Consider the following 21,229-nt stretch of genomic DNA (forward strand, 5'->3'; position numbering starts at 1 on the left):
CCCACAAAAGCATCATAAAGAATAACCATTTGAGGATGGTTTGCAGGTCTGTCCTGCAACAATCTAATCCCACAGGACAAAGGTTTGCAGCCTCAGGACCCAGGAACCCCATAGGGAAACTAGGCTTTCTAAGCCAGAGAAATTAACCTGAAAAGAAATCATTGTAGAGTCTTCCTGTTTTCACCCCAACCAGGGCTCTGCAAACCATTTTTACAGTGAGCGAGAGGGAAGCAGAGTGGGCATGGACAGTGCATACAGATATCCACTCTCACAACCTTTTCTTGGAAAAAGGTGGGGTACAAGTCCCTAACTGAACTTCTGGGGCTCGGACTCCTGAAAGTCTCCGAGGTGGGAGAACCACGGGTAGGCAATGACGATCCCACAGAGAACACACGGTCAGGGAGGAATGGGGCCGCTGCTGAATCTCAGAAGCTTTGCAAATGATCACACTAGATATCACAGAACAAAGAGGATGCCGACGGTGGCGTGTGCTTCTCAGCTCAGTCCAGACCAGAGCCTGTGCCGCTGGGCAGAACCTGCTCGCACCTTCCTCTGGGCAGCTGAGGTGAGACATCGGCAAACACGTCTGTGAGGCCGGCACACCCAAGGAGGTGTCCCTCCCTCTCCGATTCACGCACGCTCCTGGATTTGCACCTGCCTGGGCCAGCTCTCAGAAGCTCCGCTCCCTCCTTCCCCCTCCCCACACCCGTAGGCCACCAGAGGGCAGTTTTAAAGGACGAGGTTCTTCTCTGCATCTCTCTTTATCTTTCGTATCTTCAGACCCTTATCTGAGGCCTCACTGCAGGGCCTCCACTCCCGCCTGCCATTCCCCCATCTTCCTCTCCTCCTCATCCCCACGGGAGGGGCTTGCACTCACGCGTGCAGGTTCCAGAGTTCTCCTGGCTGCAGTGGACATCTACTGCTTTTGCTTGCCCAGCCTCCATCCCCTCCTCCTGGAAATAGCACTTTTCCTCTGAGGGGCCACTTCTCTCCTGCTCCCAGTCCACACAGTGTCAGAGGGCAGACCCTGACCCCAGGCTCCAAAGGCAGACATGACCTGGGCGTGGCTGATCAGCACATTCCACCCCCGTGGACACAGAAATAGTCAAGGATAGGCAAATGACCCAAGTTCTTAAAAATATAGCCAAGGCAGGCCAATGACCTTTACCCCTGGGATTTTACTGGACCTACTAAGAAAGCAGCACTCTTTCTGCTGGGGTTGCTCAGTTAGTAGGAAGAGGAAGTCAGCCTGAAGCTGCTGGGGCACATCCTTGTCACTACTTGGAGAGAGCCTACCTAAGATATGAAAAGCACCTGGATCCAGACATGCCTGAAGCACACCCTAGACACTCTCATTACGTGAGCCAACAAATTATCAGTTTTTTGTTTTTGTTTTTGCTGAAACCAGTTTGAGTGGCAATTCCATCGCTTGCAACTGAAAGAATTCTGATTTATTTCAGGGAAAGGTACACAGCTGGAAAAGCATTTCTACAGGTGTACGTTTGTGTATAGAAACAAAACTTACCTACATTCAAAAACTATTTGAGGGAGCTTACCATACCTTTAGCACAGCAAAGGCCAAAAAACAAGAAAGACTCCAGGAAGGGGCAGGGTAAGTGTTTTTGTTTGTTTGTTTGAAACAAAAACCCCTGACCTAGGATGGCTATAGCAATGAAGGGCATCTGCCAGGTCCCCACGGCTAAGAGGAGGGGGTGGGCTCTCAGGACCTTGGGGGACTCACCCTCGTCCGTGATGGTGCCACTGCTGGAGCCCCCGCTGCTCTTGGACTGCCGGTGGGACGAGGAGGAGGACACCGAGGACTCAGCTGCGTGACCTTTGGGTGACGGGGAGGGCGTGAGGGTGGGGGAGGTGCTTTTGGACGTAGTGGAGGTTCCAGATGGGGGCCTCTTGCTTGTCTCCGGTTTCTGCAGAAAAGAATAAGGCAAATTCATAAGCCACCACCTGGAGGGTAGAAATGATTAAAACAGACGCCCACAACAGGGAACACGGATGATATCTGACTCAACAAGATATCTAACCAGGACTACAGAATCTACTTAGAAAAACGTGCAAAGCAGAAACAGCATTATCGGAACAGGTACAGGAAAACCCTCCCCTGGAGCAGAGGGGCAGGGGACAGGATGGAAAATGCGGCCCACGACGTCAGGAAACCCGGGGACCAGTCCTGAGCCCACCAGCATAGTGTCCGCAGCCAGGTCCCCACCTCTCAGTTAACCTGGCTCTAACATGGAGTGGGGCTCACACACACACAAAGCCCCTTTTTGCTCCTGATATCCCTTCATCTAAACCTGTCACTTCCAACCTTTCACCAAAGGACACATTATTTTTTCCTGTTTTTCGTGTGTGTGTCATTTAGCTTTAAAAAAAAACAAAAACGTTTTTTCATTTTGAAATAATTTTAGACTTAGAGAAGAGTTGCAGACAGAACAGAGCGCTCCTGTGCAGCCCTCAGCCAGCTCCCCTGATGCTAACATCTTACATAATCACAGCATGATTATCAAAACTGAGAAATTAACGTTGAGACAACACTATTAGCTAAACTACAGACTTCACTCGGATGTCACCCGTTGTCCCACTAACGCCCTATTCTGATCCGGGACCCGCTCCAGGAGCCCACGTTGCGTGGACCCGTCACATCCCCTGGTCTCCTCCAATCTGCCAGCTCCTCAATCTTGCCTTGTCTTTCATGACCTTGACACTTTTGAAGAGTCCTGGTAGGTATTGGCAGACTGTCCCTCAGTTTGGGTTTCTCTTCTGTTTTCTCATCATTAGATTTGCTGATGGATTTTTGGGTTGATGACCACAGAGGTGATGTGCCATTCTTAGCGCATCGTACGAAGAGGCACAAAGTATTGGTATCTTATTACAGATGATGTTAACCTCCACCACTTAGTTAAGCTGGTGTCTGTCAGGTCTCTCCATCACTAAATTACTCTTTTTTTTCCCTTTATAATTAATAACTGTTTGGGAGAGATATTTTGAGCTAAATATCTTGTTTTTCCTTACAGTTTTGCCCACTAATTGAGCATTCTTTGGGAATCTTGTCTGGAGCAATTACTACTGTGACGTTTTAATGGTGATTTGCTATTCCCCTTACTCCTTCCACATTTGTTACTCAGAATTCTTGTGTAAGGAAGAGGTGTTCCTTCTCTCCATTTACTCAGTTATTTACTCATATCAGTATGGGCTCATGTATATTTATTCTACTCTTTGGGCTACAATCCAATGCCACTGTTATTTATTTTATATTTGCTCAAATCCTTCCAGCTTTGGCCATTGAGAAGGGCTCCTATGCCCTTCTGACAAGCCTATCTTTTTCTTTGCCTTCTCTTTTAAAAGCAGGTCCTTACTTTCTGACACCACAAAATGCTTCAGGCTCATCCTGTATTTTCACTGACCCAGCACTGGAATAAACCACGTCTCCAAGGCCCTGGTCCCTTTTATTGCAGGATGGTACTTAGAGACCAAAATCTGAGTACTAGACTGCTCATTGGTACTGGGATGTCACTGTTCCCAATCCTCCAGTGGACAGAGCAAGGAAATACATGAAGCATCCTAACCCATGCAGACACACACAGCCACACTTGTTTCTGTATCTATCCATCTGTATATGTGTATTTACAAGCCAGCATTCAAAGTGATACCTCTAACTTCAATCAACATCCATGGGGTTTCCTCTAGCATTTCTCATTTTTTTGTTTTTTTTTTGCTTGAGGAAGATTGTCCCTGAGCTAACACTTGTGCCAATCTTCCTCTATTTTGTATATGGGTCGCCACCACAGCGTGGCCACCAATGAGTGGTGTAGGTCCACACCCGGAAACCGAACCCAGGCCGCCAAAGCAGAGCGCACAGAACTTAACCACTAGGCCATGGGGCCGGTCCCAGCATTTCCCTTTTGATTCAATCTCTGAGACTTAAAAACTAAGCTCATCACATTTACTTATTTGTTCAACTCTAGTATATAGGTAAAGCGTATATATATGCAAAAAGTATATATATGTAAGGCAGTTTCAGAACTTAACCTGTATCCCTGCAAGAAAAAAACTTATCAAGTAGAGGACAGTGCTTGTGTCTGCTGCCTTTGGTCTTTACTCCAGCCTTACCGTACCCACTTGACAGAGGGCTTTCCCCCACCTCCTACAGTGTGGTTACGTCATTCACTCGTATTATAGTTAGATCTGTTGCCATGGTCTGCATTCCACCTTTGGTTCTGCTTTGTGAATTTGCATACAGTAGAAATAACTCTCTTGTGTACCATTCTACGGGTTTTGACAAATGCACAGTCGTGTACCCACCAACAGAGTACCATACAGAACAGTTCCACCATTCCCAAATTCCCTTGTGCTGTCCCTTTCTAGTCAATCCCTCCCCCCATCCCAACCCATGGAAATAACTGATCTATTCTCCGTCCCTATAGTTTTCTCTTTTCCAGAATGTCATGTAAATGGAATCATATAATATGTAGACTAATGGGTCTGGCTCAGCATAATTCCTTTAAGATACATTCAGGTTACTACATGTATCAATAGTGTGTTCCTTTCCACTGCTGAGTAGCATTCCATTGCACGGAGGTATTCCACTGCGGACGTACCACAGTTAGTTTATCCATTCACATGTTAACGAGATGTTTCCAGTTGCGGGTAATTATGAAAAAATTGCTATAAACATTCACAAACAGATTTTTGTATGAACAGAAGGTTTTTAAAATTCACTTGGATAAACACCTAGGAGTGAGATAGCCAGCTCACATGGTAAGCGTATGTTTAGTTTTATAAGAAACTACCAAAGTTTTCCAAGGTGGCTGTACCACTTTGTATTCCCACCAGCACTGAACGAGAGTTCCAGGAGCTCCACATTCTCACCAGTGCTTGTACCTTTTAAAGAAATTTTTCAATTTTAACCAGTCTAACATGTGTATAGTGCTACCTCACTGTGGTTTTAATTTGCATTTCCCTAATGACTAGGGATGTGCAACATCGTTTCATGTTTATTTGCCATTTGTATTTCTTTGATGAAGTCTCTTCAGATATTTTGCCCATTTTTAAATTTGTTGGTTGTTTTCTTATTGTTGAGTTTTGAGAGTTCTTTATTCAGTATCTTAAATATGATATGGCTAGGTGTGTTCTTTTTGATATTTATCCTATTTAGTGTCTTCTGAACTTTCTGGATCTGTGGTATTAATTTGGGGAAACTCTCAGTCATTACTTTAAAATATTCCTTCTGCTGCACCATTCTCTCTCTTTTCCTTCAGGGATTCCAATTACCCATCTGTGGGAACAGTTAGTATTACCCCACAACTTTTGGGTGCTCTGTTTTTTTGTCCTTATTTTTGCTTTAACTTCCTTTTTCCTTTGTGTTTCAGTCTGGGTAATTTCTACTGTCCCATCTTCAAGTCCACTGATTCTTTCCTTGGCTGTGTCAAGTCTGCTCAGAGGCCTGTTGAAGGCATTCCTCATCTCTGTTCCTGTGTGTTTTATTTCCAGCATTTCCCTTTGATTCTTTCTCTCTCTCCTGCAATAGTTACTCATACGATCTTGCATGTTGTTCAAATTTTCCATTAATGCCTTTTACATATTAATTGTAGTTCTTTTAAATTCCCTGTCAGATAATTCGAACACCTGCGTCATACCTAAGTGAGATTCTGATAATCGCTTTGTTTCTTGGGAGTGTCGTTTTTCTTGCTTATTCATGTCTTGTAATTTTTACTAATAACTGGCCATCTTGAATAAGATAAGGGAGACTGAGATAAATAGTTTTTATGCCTGAAAATAGGTACACCTTTCCTTCTGCTGAGCCTTTAATGCTGCTTCTAGATGACTACATCCCGGAGTGGAAAAAGAAGGCCCTCTCTTAGGTTTTGAAAGGCTTTGTCAATAAGCTGCCAATTATTAATATTCTTCCCTCTGCTTTTTCTACAAAGAAACACATTCCCAAAAAGAGCCTGTGATTAAGCAGGAGATAATTAGTATATCCCGAAAAGATGGATCTATCTCAGCCAAAAGCAGAGAAACACGAAATGTGGGCAGCATGACTGGGGAGGGGCAGCGTGACTGGGGAGGGGCAGCATTAGTGGAGAGGGGGCAGGTAAAGACAAGATTATTTGGGATTCTCTGAAATATCTGGATGATTCCCTACGTCCCAGTGTGGCAGACTGACTGCATTAGTGCATCCCCACCCCTCCGTGCATCACACCCTTTGCTATGTAACTGGGTGTTCCCCTACAGTGGGCATGCTGACTGGCCCTGCAGTGGGCATGCTGACTGGCCCTGCAGTGGGCATGCTGACTAGACATGCAGTGGGCATGCTGACTGGCCCTGCAGTGGGCATGCTGACTGGCCCTGCAGTGGGCATGCTGACTGGCCCTGCAGTGGGCATGCTGACTAGACCTGCAGTGGGCATGCTGACTGGCCCTGCAGTGGGCATGCTGACTAGACCTACAGTGGGCATGCTGACTGGCCCTGCAGTGGGCATGCTGACTGGCCCTGCAGTGGGCATACTGACTGGCCCTGCAGTGGGCATGCTGACTGGCCCTGCAGTGGGCATGCTGACTAGACCTGCAGTGGGCATGCTGACTGGCCCTGCAGTGGGCATGCTGACTAGACCTGCAGTGGGCATGCTGACTGGCCCTGCAGTGGGCATGCTGACTGGCTTAAACAACAATGAGTTTTCAAGTCATGCCTTGGGTCACTATCACAAAAACATGTCCAAGCTTGCTGTGGACACACGTGGCCCAGTTATCCTGGTCACCCCAGCCAACGGCCAGCCATGTAAATGGTCCCCCCAGACCAGAACAACTGCCTAGCTGAGTCCAGACTAAACTGCTGACCCACAGATTCACAAGCTAAAGAAACACTTTTTGACAGTATGGAGATTCTTCAAAAAATTAAAAATAGAAATACCTTATGATCCAGCTATCCCACTACTGGGTATCTATACAATGAACCTGAAATCAACAATCCAAAGAGGCTTATGCACCCCTATGTTCATTGCAGCATTATTCACTATAGCCAAGACATGGAAGCAACCCAAGTGTCCCTCGACTGATGAATGCATAAAGAAGATGTGGTATATACATACCATGGAATACTACTCAGCCATAAAGAAAGACAAAATCGTCCCATTTGCAACAACCTGGATGGACCTGGAGGGTATTATGTTAAGTGAAATAAGCCAGAAAGAGAAAGACAAACAGGGCATGATTTCACTCATATGTAGAAGATAAACCAACACACGCACAGATAGAACTGTTTGGTGGTTACCAGGGGCTAGGGGGGTGGGGGGTGGGCACAAGGGGTGGAGGGATGCACTTATATGGTGACTGATAAACAATAATGTACAACAAAAATTTCACAATAAAAAAAATTAAAAAAAAAAAAGAAACACTTTTTGTTTCAACCACTGAGCTTCCAGGTGGGAACAGAAAGCTGGTCTCCACAGTGGCCTCTGGGCTCCCAGAGACCTGGGACGTGCTGGTGCACACCCTGCCTCCCCAACTCGGTGCCTCCTAGAGTACACGGCATGCTAGAAGCCCAGTGAGTGAATGTTCCATCATTACAGTGCTGCTTTCTTTAGGCAGAGTACAAGGACCAGAATTGGGAGGATCATATTTTGAATACTAATTTCTAATTCTTCCTAAGGGAGTCTTTGAAAAGTACTTCATGTCTCCATTTTGCTGTGGAGCCTCTGACAGAAAGGCCACCCCCGTGTCCTGACTGAGGGCCGTGATTTCCAGGAGCCCTGGGCTGGGCTGGCTGCGACACTCTCTGGGGGTAAAAACAGACTCCCCAGACCCCGTCCTGAGAGTCTCATTGTTACGCTGGGTGGAGCCCAGAAACCTGAATTTTTAAATGGCTCCCCAATATGGCATAATGATATGGCATATTATTAAATGAAGAATATCAAGTGATCACTGAACTGAATCATTTCCCCAGTCTATTATTTCCTGAAAGCATCTTTTGACAAGGTCAATTTCCTTTCATCAGAATTTACTTATATATAGACTATATATACAGATGCATCCAGGTGAGGTAATGGTTAATATAATTTATAACTTAGATGCTTACCTATTTCCAATGCTGGTTAACAAAGTTAATAATATCTAACATATGAGATCAAAATAGAAACAGAAAATATTAGACAACAGAGAAGAGGAAAACTATATATCAAAGCTCTAGACTAGCAGACTGACTTTAACGAGTAGCTCTGAGTCTCCTAGCAGCAAAGGCAAAAAGAAATATAATAATTATATAATTCTTACTATCTGATGAAAGAAAACGTATCAAAATATCAATAGAGACAGTTTTTCGAGAGCTGAATTCTAAAGGGAACTTAATTACATAGATCCTATTACACAAGTAATTTTAAACATAATGGATAATATGCTAATGTATAATGAAAGAAACTTTTCTGGGGCTATATTGTAAGAGGAACCTAATTATACAGGTCCCATTGCATAAGAGACGTTGAATAACATCCATTAAACAGCCATCTCTGGAGGCACTTCTGGGTCAAGGTGCGGGGAAGGCCTTCAGGTAATCTGACTTTCCTCAGGGGAAAAGCTTAAGACGTCTAGAAAGTATGATGAAGGACTGGGCTGTGCCCGGACTCGGAGTCCTCTCAGAGGAGGAAATGGGCTCCACTGCTGCACTGAGGGTCCTGATGGAGGAGCCGGTTCACACTCACGACTAGTACCCACACCCTGGGGGCTCCCTCCATTCATCAGCCCAGGTGCAGGGGCTCGAGGGTGGAGGGGCCGATTCTGAAAGACGCCCCCCATCGTAGAAAGGCATTGTGGGTTTCTCACTCGCTACAAATGCCACAGAGGATCACAGCATGCTGACTGCTCTCGGCTGTACTGATGGAGGAATGGTGCCAGGGCAGGGGGTGAGGCTCTGGCTCCCTCCTGCCCCCTAACCTCCCTTTAGCCCCTCCCCTGTGCCACGTGCTCGCCTCTGGAGTGCTGCACGTGCCGCCCCCCACCCCGCCCCGTTCCTCTGGCTCCTCACCCTTCAGATCCCTATTTAGATGTCGCTGACACCCTCAAGCCTGGGGGGTGTCCTCCCCCGTGGCCCCACAGCATCCTCCCTTCTCCATGGCAGCCCCACCACTCTGAGGTGAGACCGCTGTGTCTGAAGTAACACCTGAGAGTGGTCGCCAAACCAGTTCACTGCTGGAGCCTCACTCTGGCAGTGCCAGGCACAGAGCAGACGCTCCAAAGATGTGTACAGGAACCAATAACGCAGGAGGGCTAACACCACCGCTAATACTGTCGCCACTTACAGCTGGCACTCACGCAGGCTCACAGGTGCTGGCCCCGTTCTAAATGCTACAGTGGGGGGCTGAGACCTGAGCCCAGCAGTCTGCTCTGGCACCCACTCTGAACCTCTGTGCTCTAATCAATGATCACACGTGTGCGACAAGGTTGGACGAGGCACCTGGAGGCGCCCTGGAGGTCAGGCCGGAGGTGAACACGTGTGTGCAGGGGACCGAGGACACGGGGTGATCTCAGCGATGCCCACACGCTCCAGCCCTCCTCAGACAGCCCAGGAGAGCCGGCCAGAAGGGCCTGTCTGCAGTCCTGTCCCACGACTGTGGCAGGCCCGTGGCCCCCAGCACGGGGGCCATGTGAGGACAGAATCTGTGAGTGTAACGGCAGGAGACGGAAACAGAACAAGCACCTTGGGGCCGGGACCGCCACCGCCTGCGGGGCAGACCGGGAGCTCAGGCGGGCTGGAGCCGGGCGCCGGCCCAACAGGACTTGACCGGTGGCTGGGCTTCTGCTCAGCGAGTCCGGCTGCTTTCTTCCTCTGGGCAGCGATTTGGGACAGGACACTGTCTATGCTGCCACCTGCGGAAACAGGAACAGGAGTGACGGCCAGGGGCCCAGAGTGGAGCCACACGGGTGTGGGGGGCATCGTGCGCCCTCTCGGCTGAGCCGGAAACGCGTTTCCCAGACCCTCCCCCACCCCGTGTGGCTCCCAGTCAGGGCTGACCAGGAGGGGGCTCCGCAGGAGAACCATGAGGCGGCCGAGACGCCGCGGCCACCACGCTCTGAAGGCATTGTGGTGAGAGGAGGCGGAGGATGCCGTGTGGCAGGATCAGCCTGTCCTCGCTCTTCCCCGTGCCGCGGCCAGCCCCGCGGCCTCCAGCAGGCGCAGACCGGGCCTGCCCCCGATGCCCGCAGCAGCCCCTCTGCAGCACCCCCTTCCAGAGCTGACACGCCCAGCTTCTGCCACAGCCTGTCAGCAACTTCCTCACCCCATAACTCTCAGGGGCTGCTTCCCCGACAGAACCCTGATTGCGTGTTCCCTCTGTTTCCCCAAATCTCACGGCAACTCTGCATTATTATAAAAGAAAGGGGAAAGTGATGAGGCCCAGGGCTGGGGAGGGTGCTGGAGGGGAACATGGATGACCAATATTTACAGAGCAGTTACCAGGTGCCAGGCACTGCTGCAAATCATTTCACGTGTATAAACTGAGCCTTTCTGGAGGGCAAAATGCATCAAAAGCCTTACAGATAGGCAAATTCGAGGGGACTCACTGACCGTGCAGTAAGCATGGAGGTGGGAAGCATTACTTAGGGATTATCTACAAGGGCAAAATCTAGAACAGCCCCAGTGCTCAACAAGAGGGAACTGGTTAATAAAGCTGTGATGCCTCACGTGAACGGAATGCTGTCTGGTTATCAGAGATGCTGTAGACGCGGATGGACACAAAAGGTGCTCACAGTACGATGATGGGTGCAGACAGGAGAAAGGCCACAGGGCGGTCTGCACCTCAGCCGGGCACCCGGCTGAGACCGGGCTCTGAAGCCAGCCCACCCTCGTGCAGGTCCCGGCTCTGCTCCTTCACAGCTGTGTGACCTTGGCGAGTTATCTACTTTTCCTGAGCCCCAGTTCCCCCATCTGTAGAATGGAGATGACACCTCGCAGGCTGCTGGGGGACCGAAGGAGACCATCCATTGAGAGTGGCTGGCACTGTGGCTGACACACACGAAGTGCTCAGTAAGTTGTTACTCCACTTTCATAAATATGACGTGCACAAAATACTTTGCAAAGATATGCACCAAAATGTTAATGATGATCCCTAGTGGGTGAGATGATACCTTTTTTTGGTCTTTGGTTTATCTGGTCTTAAAGCCTTTCCCACAAGAAGCACACATTCCTTATGTAACTGCATAAGGCAGGGGTGTCCTTCCCACAAAGCTGGCTTTGGTTAATCCTGGATGCCCTCGAGGAGGACTAGAAAGGATGCTGTAAGTCTAAAATAACTGTGGGGCTCTCCAGTTAGAGTCCTAATTGTCACCCCCTGCTGTGTCTCCCTGGGCAAATCTCTTGCCCACTCTGAGCTTCCGTTTCCTCATCTGTTCAATAAAGGGGCCGGATGAGAAGCTCTCTGTTTAACCTTGAAGGATTTCAAACATCATGCATTTCTCCTAATTTCTTGTAAAAGTCTCAAAAAATAAAGTATTATAGATTTTATCTCCTCCCTCTCCACTCCCCCCCCCACCCCAAGAAAATGCATAAAAGAACCTCCGAATTGTGAATTCACTGAAAAATCCCTCAGCCACATGAAGGAGAAAGACAGCATGTGCCGTTGTTTCTGGGACTGTCTGCAGAGCGAGCACAGGGGGCAGGTCACACCCTCGGTCCCAAGGGATCTTCCCACTCCCCCTGAGTGGCTGCCCAGGTACCCACCTGAGCGGTTATGCAGCTCCCCACCATGCCTGCTCATGCCCCCGACCCCACTGGAGCCGCCAGAGGAATGAGGCGAGTGGTTGAAGTTCCCAGAATTGGCGGGAGAGGCAGGGCTTCTAGTGAGAGATGGAAACTTAACCGGTCTGACAGGAGTCTGCAAGAACAAGGTGGGATCTGGGTTAGGGTCTGCTGTTCCTTCCTCTGGATGCACAGAATCGCCGTGGGGAGGGACCTGGAGTTAGCTGGCCCACCCCAGCGGATGCCTGCACCCACCCGCACGTCCTTACTGACAAGTGCTCAGCCTGTGGGGAGTCTCCTAAGGGATGGGAGTTCACTTCTACCTGCTGTCAACCTGACCCTTAGCTCAGGCTGAGCCCCGTGACATCGCTTCTCAGGGTCACCCTGCTTTCAGGATCCCCGAACTCCTCCCACACTACAGAACAAACGCAAACCTGCCCTGCCCCTTCAGAGCATCCCCAGGGGCCGGCTCTGGGTCTCCCACTGGTGACGTGGGATTACGACAGCCCTGGGAGGCAGCAGCAGGCACAGGGGTCAGCCCCACTTTACAGACAGAGACGGAGGCCCTGGTTCCTCCAGTCACTCAGCACATGGCAGCAGGGCCGGCTCCTAAACCCATCTTCTTTGCCCATTTACTGTATCCACAGGACAGACAGTCCACACGTGGAGACCATCGCCCACATCAAGGGACCACCTCAGGACCTTACAGAGACACACTGAGGGCCCCAAAGTCAGAAACCACTGTGGTCAAAAGGACAGAGGTCACACTCCTTCTGGGCACAAGAAACACCAGCAGGGCACATAGTTGCCTCCTCGTGTCTGCTCTTGGTCGTGGACCTGAGCAATAATGTCATGTGGAACCTGGTTAGAAACCAAGAACCTGATCTCTGTCCCAGGCCCACCACACCCCGCTGCGTGACCTTCAGCAATCACCTTCCTTCTCTGGGCCTGTTTCCTCCTACTACAGGGAAGGTTGGATCAGATCAGGTCTTCAAACTGTGTTCCGTGGAGCGCCAGGGTTCCAGAGAGAGGACAGAGAAGAGGGGCTCCCAGTTTCACCCCCTTCATATGTTTACATATTAAGTTCCTTTGTAGGATTTCCTTAGACAAAAGGATACCACTCATTTAAAATAAAATAAAAAGCTTCAACCCCTCTAGATTAGCAGGTCTGAGATCCCCTCTGCCTGCAGCACACCACGATGTCAGTGAGCGGTAGCCACTTACGGTATCTGTGCTCCCGCTGGCCACGCCCATGGGGCGGCCCCTGCTGGCTCTCTGGGGCAGCACCGTCTTCATGGGGTCTGCCTTCCCAGTGTGACAAGTCCGGGACCGGTCTGAGCTCCACAGCTCAAAACTGGAAGGGGGTAAGAAAGGGGGGATGACTGCCTTCAGCTTGTCGCTCGGGAGTCTGGTGAAGGGGGCTCCGTTCCGAAGCTGAAAAAGACAGGCGGTCGGTTAGACGAGCCCCAGGAGGGCTCCCGGCTCTGGGAGAAGGACTCCTGGCTTCTCCTGCTTCTCAGACCACGGCACCACCAGCTTCCCCTCCCCCCGAGCCAGAAACCCATGTGGTGTCCTCAGCTCTCCTCCCAGCAAGCGAGCAAGGCCCATGTCTGCTCCACCCCAGCTCTCGGCTTCTCCTGGATCTCGCCGCATCAGCAAGATGAGAATAGGGACGGAGGGATGGAGAGCCGTGGTGAAGCCTCGATGCTGGTGTGCTGGGATGGGCGAGCACAGGAGCCGGAGCACACAGAGGAGGGCCCCCTCACTGCAGGTGGAGAGGGCGTCGTGGAGGAGAGAGCCCAGTGAGGGCGGGGGAAGGGCACTGCAGACCGAAGGACAGAATGTGGAGAGGTCTTGGGACCAGAGGGGCAGGACGAGTGCACAGGACTGCAAGGAGACCGGTGTGACAGAGCTGAGGGTTTCAGGAGGGGGCAGGGGAGGCGGGGACTGAGAGTCCCCCCCCAGCTCCCTATGAGCCCAGCCAACGCTCCCTTCCCGGTCCCACCACACACTTCCTACTCCAGCCACACCTCCCACTGCTGACATTCTCAACTGCAATTTAAATCTAAATTTTGAAAATGTGATTGGGGGTCAGTATAAAATCCACACAACGATGACTGGAGGGCTGTCAGGGAAAAGCATTCACACCGTCCACACTAACTTTAATTAAGAAAAGACAGAGAGCTCCGTGCCAGATGGCGCTTTGCAGGGAAGGGCGTCCCACGGCCAAACCTGCCTCGGGAGCCAGGCGGGCGGGCGTCTCCGCGAGGACGGCTGCAAACGCCCACGCGGCAGGGCACCCTGGCCATCCTCCAACACCGAGGGGCGGGCGGGCACACTGGCGCCCTCTACGGGGCATGAGGAGGGGGACAGGAAAGCGGCAGGGTGGGAGGTGGGCATCCTGGGTTCCCTCCTGCCTGGTCTGAGCTTTCCTGACTCTGTGAACAAGGCTGTCCCGGCTGGACCTCGGCAACCTCGCCCAGCAAATGGGGAGGCGGACCTGCAAGATGACTGAGGACACTCGCAGTGCAAACCCACCATACATGGCACGTCACCCCCGGGGAGGTTCTAAATTGTTGCAAACTTTCTGGAAGGCAGTGACCCAGGAATCCTATTTCTAGACATTTATCCCGAGGCATGAGGATATTCACCAGAGCTGTTAACACAACAAAAAACTAGAAATCCCCACGCCCAACAGGTGAGTCCCACTGGCCAGCCAGGTGCATTCCCATGAAGGCATGTTGTATCTCACAGCCATGAGATGTGTGTGGCTGAGAAGCGTCTAATGACACGAAGGTGCTCATGACGCACTCAGCACAACACGGGGCAAGACAGCGCCCCCTCGTGGCCGTTGGGGAGATTCAACGAGCGGATACACATCCAGAGCTGCAAGGAGCGGCGGGTTCTTCCTAAGCGCTGTGTTAAGTACTTGCTATTATTATACATAACATGATACCATATTCATAGATGCTAAAGAATAGTTAGAATACTCAAAAGATATATACCACAAAGTGTCAATCGTGATAATGTGTGTGATCAGGGATGATTTTATTTTCTTCTTTATACTGTACTGCATCTTCCAAGATTTCAATAACAGCGTTTCTGTCTTCATACTAAAGTAATTATTGCTGTTTAATGACATGATCAAATGTTGGGCCATACAAGGACCCACAGTCGGGGTGTAGAGACACCAGTTTACACCTACAGCCCGGCAGGGTGGAGCGGGCAGAGCCGGGTCAGGACAGCTCCAGGCTCCGCAGGTCCCGGGGCACGCCAGCCTTCTTGGCCAGCGCCTCAGCTCTCTTCTGCTCTCCAATACTGCCCTCTCCTGGCCAGCCTCCAGATTAGGGCCTTAGAGCTAAGTGGACTGGAGTCCAACCCCAACCAGGAGGCTCTCATTTCAGAGAAGAGGACACGAAGCCCAGAGAGGTGAGGTAACATGTCCAAGGTCACACAGCAGATAACTGAGAGCTCATTCTGGGCCAGGCACTATGCTAAGAACTTCCTGGAAGTTCTTATTTAAAATCATTCCTGGGGATGATCTTATTTAAAAACCACAACCATGAGGGTTAGCATCCCCTAAGTCAGAGACTGCTAACTGTCCCCCAGTATCCATCTTCTGCATCTTCCTTAGTAGACACCCCTGATATTTAGATGGGCACACAACCACCTGGAAGAAAGACTTCATTTCCCAGCCTCCTGTGCAGTGTGACATGGCCAGGTGACTAAATTCTGGCTGATTTGATGTAAGCAGAAGTGACATGTGGGTTTCCAGGAAACTTCTTTAAAGACACTCGGCATGTGCCCACAGCCACCTTTTCTCCCCTCATCTTTCCTGCTGGCTGGAATGAGGCAGTGATGGCCAGAGCTCTGGCAGCCATCTTGGACCAAGAGGTGATCTTGGTAATAGAAGCCATGCATGGGAGACCAACAGGTAGAAAGGACCTAGGTCCCTAACTCCATGGCATAATGTACCAGTCCCCAACTTTACTTACTTGAGAGAAATAAGCTGCTGTCTTATTTATGCCACTGTTATGTGGGGACTTTTTGTTACTCATAGCTGAACCTAATCCTGATACACCTCTAGTTTATAGATGAGGAAACTGAGGCCTCTCAGGCTGGAAACACACCTTCCTCTGTGACTCCTCTCCCCCCCCCCCCGGCTCTCCATAACCAAAACAGTGAGTCCAATGTCACTCACCAATTCCTACCCCTTCAACGCCCTGTCCCCAGTGCTGCGTCCCTGAGAATGGGATCAGGGCTCACATCTGGCCGCTGAGCCCCAGCACAGCCCTACCCAGCTAGGGCTGGATCTGTTCTGATTCCTCGGTTCCAGAGCTGTACCCTCTGTTACACATTTTGATATCAACCCCATCTGTGACCCCCACAAAGACAAATGTCCACAGCCCTCCCTGTAAATCAGTCAACGAATGATTGGTAGGGACCTGAAGTGCTTTTAGAAGGGCCCACACTCACCATGGTTGTCAATAGCACATCTTGCTTTTCTCCTCTCGTGCTCCCAGGACCTGAGAGACAAATGGAAGTTTCCTGAAATTGACCCCCCTGACGAGCTCACAGTGGGAGGATGAGTGGCCAGGTTGGCCTCTATCCTGGAGAACCAACTCTCCTGGGTGATTAAATATTTAATAATAACTGGTATTCAATATCTGAATAGAAGGAAAGCATATAAAAGTAACTCAGAGTGTGTTTTCAGCTTTTCCATAAACCACTGCCGTGCTGGGTCAGACAGTGTTGTGCCCAGCTCGATAGTCTGTCTCCAACGGTGGTGACGAAGGAGCCAGTCTGGGTGCGGGGAGCCTGACTCAGACGGGACTTGATCTAATCAATTCCCAATCGGTGTGGGAATCTCCTTCAGCGCCCTGGCAAAGTCATCCAACTGCTGAATACCTCCAGTGGTGGGGAGCTCACTACCGCCTTCCCCTAGGTAACTCCTTCTAATTTCAAAACACTTTCACAGCCAGAAACCGGTCACCTTTCATAGGTGGGAAAATCCCATCAAAGGCAAGAGAGAGGCAGCAACTGGCCTTGGGTCCCCCGGTAGGGCAGATGCGACAGGAACCCAAGACTCCTGCCACCAGCCTCGCTGATTACCACGCTGAAAGCATCTGTGTCCCTGCCTAAGTCTCTTCTTCGCCTAAGCAGCCACTCTGCTCCAGTGTGACATTCCAACATCAGCTCACCTCTGACACCAGCCCAGGAGGGAGGACAGAGGGCAGAGGATTTGGGTTTGACCATTCTGGAAACTCTACCACGCATGCAGCTTTTTCTTACCATTGTCTTTCATCGTGGGAGCCACATCGGGGAGCCCAGAGCGGCCTGCCTGGTTCTGGGGGGCCCTCATTGTGGAGTCCAGCGCTGGCTCCGGCTCGTCACAGAAAGGCAACGGCTGGTTGCTGGACAGCCCACGGGGCAGGGTCTGCATCAGTTTGAGCTTCCGGAACCGATTGGACATTCGGTTCCACCAGGACTGCCAAGGGAATGCAGGGCAGAGGTCATGCCCCAGGAACACCCAGCCCAAGGATAGTGACTACACTTCACACGTGCTTCCCCACCTCCTCCCGGGCCCACGGCAGGCATCAGGATCGATCACAGCACGCTTCCCCCAAAAGCCGTGGTTCTCTCTAAACTCTTCCCGACCCAGCCCTTAGGGGCCATGTCCAAACAGGCTGCAGGTGGCGGCGAGCCCTATTTGCCACTTCTCATCTTATCAACCTCCTCACTGCACAGAGTGAGAAACCGAGACCCAGACAGGGGTGCCAACTTGCTCAAAGTCTTACAGCAAGTCAGGGACAGACAGATGGACACAGAGGCAACGCCAAACACCTTACCATCTCTCACTGCATGACCTCTTTCTCTCTACTCCAGTGAGAAAGTGAGAGGCGACAGGGTGTCCATACCAAGGCCTGGGCCCTCTGCTCCTGCAGCTGATGCCTCCCCACCTACAGCGAGGAGGGGTGCCACCCCCAGGGTGTCCTTACAACCCCACAACAGCTCAAAGGGAGGCTGTGAGGGCCTGGCCTACGGAGACGGCAGGGGGCGGGGGGAAGGGATCCATGCAAACACCATGGTGAGGAAGAATCCCGGGGCTTGAGCGCACTACGAACACGAAAGGAACGCCGAGTCCGCAGATCTGAGAAGGAGCTGGAACCCCAGACAGGATGGGGAAAAATGTTTGATTTCAAACAAGTAGAGCGGGATGGGAAGGATGAGAAATTCAAAGAAAAATGCTTGGCTTGCAGCTAGAAATAAGCAACGAGAGCTGGTTTGGTGTTTGCAGGAGGACGCTGAAGGGGCTGTGGACCGCGGCGAGATCCCAGAATGGCGCCATCAGCAAACATTCTACATACCACAGTGGAGGCCACAGACAGACGGCCTGAGTAGAGAGGTATCCAGTTTGGCCAGCTCAGTACTACATCATGCAGAATTTTAAAAAATTCTCTACATTTATGATTGGGTTTCCACATCAAAATCTGGATTTCTAGTTTCTTCTGGGAAAAAATGGGAAGATCTGGCAACACGGACCCACATTCTTGCAAAGCAGCTATTGCTGCCACCGAGAGGTTACGATCACCCCAGTTTTCCCTGGTCCTCACCATCCCCTATTGCTCGCCCCCAGCTCACTTCTTGCCCCCCACCCCAGCCTATACCAGCCCTGGGTTCACAGGAAGTGGTGGGCATCCCCAGCCCACTGACCTGGCTCTCTAAAGCCCTTTAAGACAGGAAAAGGCAAACCTTAAGCCCGCCTTTGTCATCGGGCAGCACAGGGACACTCCAGGGCTGTCGGACCTTCGAGTGGGGTGGGGGTGTCGGGGGGCTGGGCCGGCCTTTGTCTTTATTCACCTGCATGCAGACAGATGCCAGCAGTCGAACAAGTTCCGTGTCTACGGGCACAAAAGGCAGCATTTTACGTGCAAATACATCTGTCGAGCCATGGGGAGGGGGCCCAAGATGACCCCCGTCAGCCTTAGAGCTCAGCCTGCAGCTCCAGGGTCCGTGTTATCCCAGGGGCAAGGCGCCTGCTCTCCATCTGATCTTCAGAAGGTGGCAAACAGGCCAGCAGGGCTTAACCCACTTAACCAGAAAGAAAAACCAGAAGCCCTCTCCCCCAGGAAGGCAGGGGGGTGGTGTGTTTAAAAAAGTACAGGCTCTGCAGCCAGACAGCAGAAGTTCAAATTCTGCCTCTGCCCATCCCAGGCTGTGTAACTGCAGGTAAATTAAGCAACCTCTCTGTGCCGCTGTAAAAAGGGGTGACATTAGTACCCACAACAGAAAGGTCTGGAGGATCCAAGGGAATTCCTGGCCTATGGTGAGTGCTTAAGAAAGGTTAAGTATTACTAGTTATTATTAAAATATTTTTTAAGTCTATAAAAAAAAACAAAGAACAAGATAGAGAAGAAAATACCACAAATTATTAACAGTGCTTTTCTCTTAACTACTGTTTCTTTTTTTCTCTCCAAGTGTTCAATAATAAGCCTGTGTTTCTTGGAAAATTTTGGGCAAAATCTTCATTTAAAAGCCCATAAAGGAAAAAAAATCCACTAAGGGTAGGTTGTTTAAATGGGAAAGGGAGGGAGCAAATGGGTGGGGAGTGAGGGAGACGAGACATATGGAAAGAGACGAGTTTGTCAGAGAACAGCGTGTGCGTCATCCAGCCCGGGGTCACAGGAGACTCTAATTCTGGATGACGTGACCTCTTGGCTGAGAGCAGGGTCTCCGATTAGGCGGAGCGAGATCACTGGACCTGGGCGGAGGACCCCAGCTCTCTAGCAAGGGTCAGTGGCCTCCCTGGACTCGGTCACCGCCCCTCCACAAGAGGATGTGAGGTCCTTCCCCTTGCACACTCTTCGAGGACGGGATGGAACCAAGCGTGTATCTGTGGTAGCTGTGACGTGTGGGCCTGCAGCGGGGAGGGGTGGCGACGAGGCTCTGCTGGCGATGAGGAAGGGTGCCCCAGCCCACCCCGCAGCTAAGAGCAGCAGGAGAAACCCCACTTGGACTGTGGTTGTAAAAGTCCTCTTCCCACAGCAGCAGGCTGGGATCTGGTTCAGGGCTCAAAGCCTGGGAGTCAGGAGGGGCCCCCAGCTTTTCCCTCTCTGGGCTGAAACTCCAGGGTAATATGAGAGACGACAGAGAGACCCTGCCCCCTGAGCTGGCTAGACGGAAGTCCCAGGTCCCAGAGGAGGGCCTGTCACAGTGGGGGAGGGATGGGGGGAGCAGCGGGTGCCAGCCGGGGACCAAGAGAGGCAGGCTAGTAATGGCGACAGCCCCGGCACCGTGCCCTCGACCCAGCAGCATCCCCTACACAACTAAGCCAAGGGGTCACTGCTCCATCTCTGATTCTGCTTGTCAAATGGGCCTTTCTGTCTCCTCCGGAGTCACTCAGAGTTCCTGGCTACGAAGCACAGCCACCATTCCAGGATGTGTGTGGACTGCCAAGGCGGACACACGCCCTGCTGGCCTTCCTTCCTTGGAAACTCCCAGAAGGCTGGTGCTGGGCGAGGCCTCAGGGACCACGGGTCTCAGCTCAGCCCCCGGGGAAGGGAGCGACTCGCCTAGGGCCACATGGTGGGCTCTCGGGGCCTGAGAGTGGCCTCCTCCAGGAATAAGCAAGTGCTTGAAACACAGGTGAGCATCTCGATTCCCAGCCAGAGAAAGGCCGGGTGGGCTTTAGACTCTTTTCCTGAAACAACCCACCAGGATCACTCAGCAGCATCACTAGGTCAAAGGCCGTGTACCCGTTTTTTGCACGAAGAGTGACATCAGCTCCCTGGTTTAGCAGATATTTGACAATTTCCTTATTCCTGGGGAAGAAAGAAAAAGCCAGAGTTAGCTGGCCCCCACTGAAAGCGAAAGCGTGGCTTTGCTCCTGGGCAACAAGCCTGATGACTTTAACTACAGAGCCGTCTCTGAGCGTGTAAGAAGGGCGTGTAGGAAGGACGTATAAAACTGCACATCCTCTCACGCTCCTGGTTCCCTAACCTTGGGCGGGTCAGCCGCTCGGGATGGAAATCAAAGCCTCAGGGAACCTCCCTCGAACAGATGAAAACCAAGGGCTCTGCCCAAACACCGCTGGGCCCCCATGGCCACACGCAGACCCCACTCCTCCCAGCCCAGATCAGGACCCCTGCACCTCCAACAGGAAGCTGTGCACAGGCCAAGATGGTTGATGGGAAGTTTGAGGCTCGTCACACAAGAAAACAAGCCACTCAGATGACGCAGGAAAGTGATATCATCAGCGGAAACAGGGCAGGGAAGGAGCCCCTCATCTGGAATCAGACCACGCAGCAGCTGTGAGACTCATGCAGACCCCTGCCTCGCGGTCAGCCCACCCAGGAGGTGGCCCCCAGGAGGGCGACGGGAGGAGTTGTTCAGCAGCACCAGTCAACACTGACGCCTATTCAAAAGGAGGGGTTAGGACCAGTCACCATCGGGCGTCTCCGAGGAGCCAACGGGAGGAACGGCCGATGTTCAT

At 51.3% G+C, this 21,229-nt stretch overlaps 1 protein-coding gene across 1 annotated transcript in view; it reads right to left on the bottom strand.

Annotated features, from left to right (window-relative positions):
- The window catches only part of ANKS6 (ankyrin repeat and sterile alpha motif domain containing 6), a 50,139-nt gene that overhangs the window by 14,465 nt on the left and 14,445 nt on the right, over positions 1-21,229 (bottom strand). The window contains exons 5-12 of the mRNA XM_058523625.1: positions 20,452-20,558; positions 18,490-18,638; positions 17,029-17,224; positions 16,213-16,262; positions 12,961-13,170; positions 11,719-11,872; positions 9,700-9,869; positions 1,742-1,925 (exon numbers count right to left, since the gene is read on the bottom strand). Coding sequence (XP_058379608.1) covers positions 1,742-1,925; positions 9,700-9,869; positions 11,719-11,872; positions 12,961-13,170; positions 16,213-16,262; positions 17,029-17,224; positions 18,490-18,638; positions 20,452-20,558 — 1,220 coding nt within the window. The remainder of the gene's footprint in view (positions 1-1,741; positions 1,926-9,699; positions 9,870-11,718; positions 11,873-12,960; positions 13,171-16,212; positions 16,263-17,028; positions 17,225-18,489; positions 18,639-20,451; positions 20,559-21,229) is intronic.

Source organism: Diceros bicornis, chromosome 28 (genome assembly GCF_020826845.1).
Source record: "Diceros bicornis minor isolate mBicDic1 chromosome 28, mDicBic1.mat.cur, whole genome shotgun sequence".
Classification (NCBI taxonomy): domain Eukaryota; kingdom Metazoa; phylum Chordata; class Mammalia; order Perissodactyla; family Rhinocerotidae; genus Diceros; species Diceros bicornis.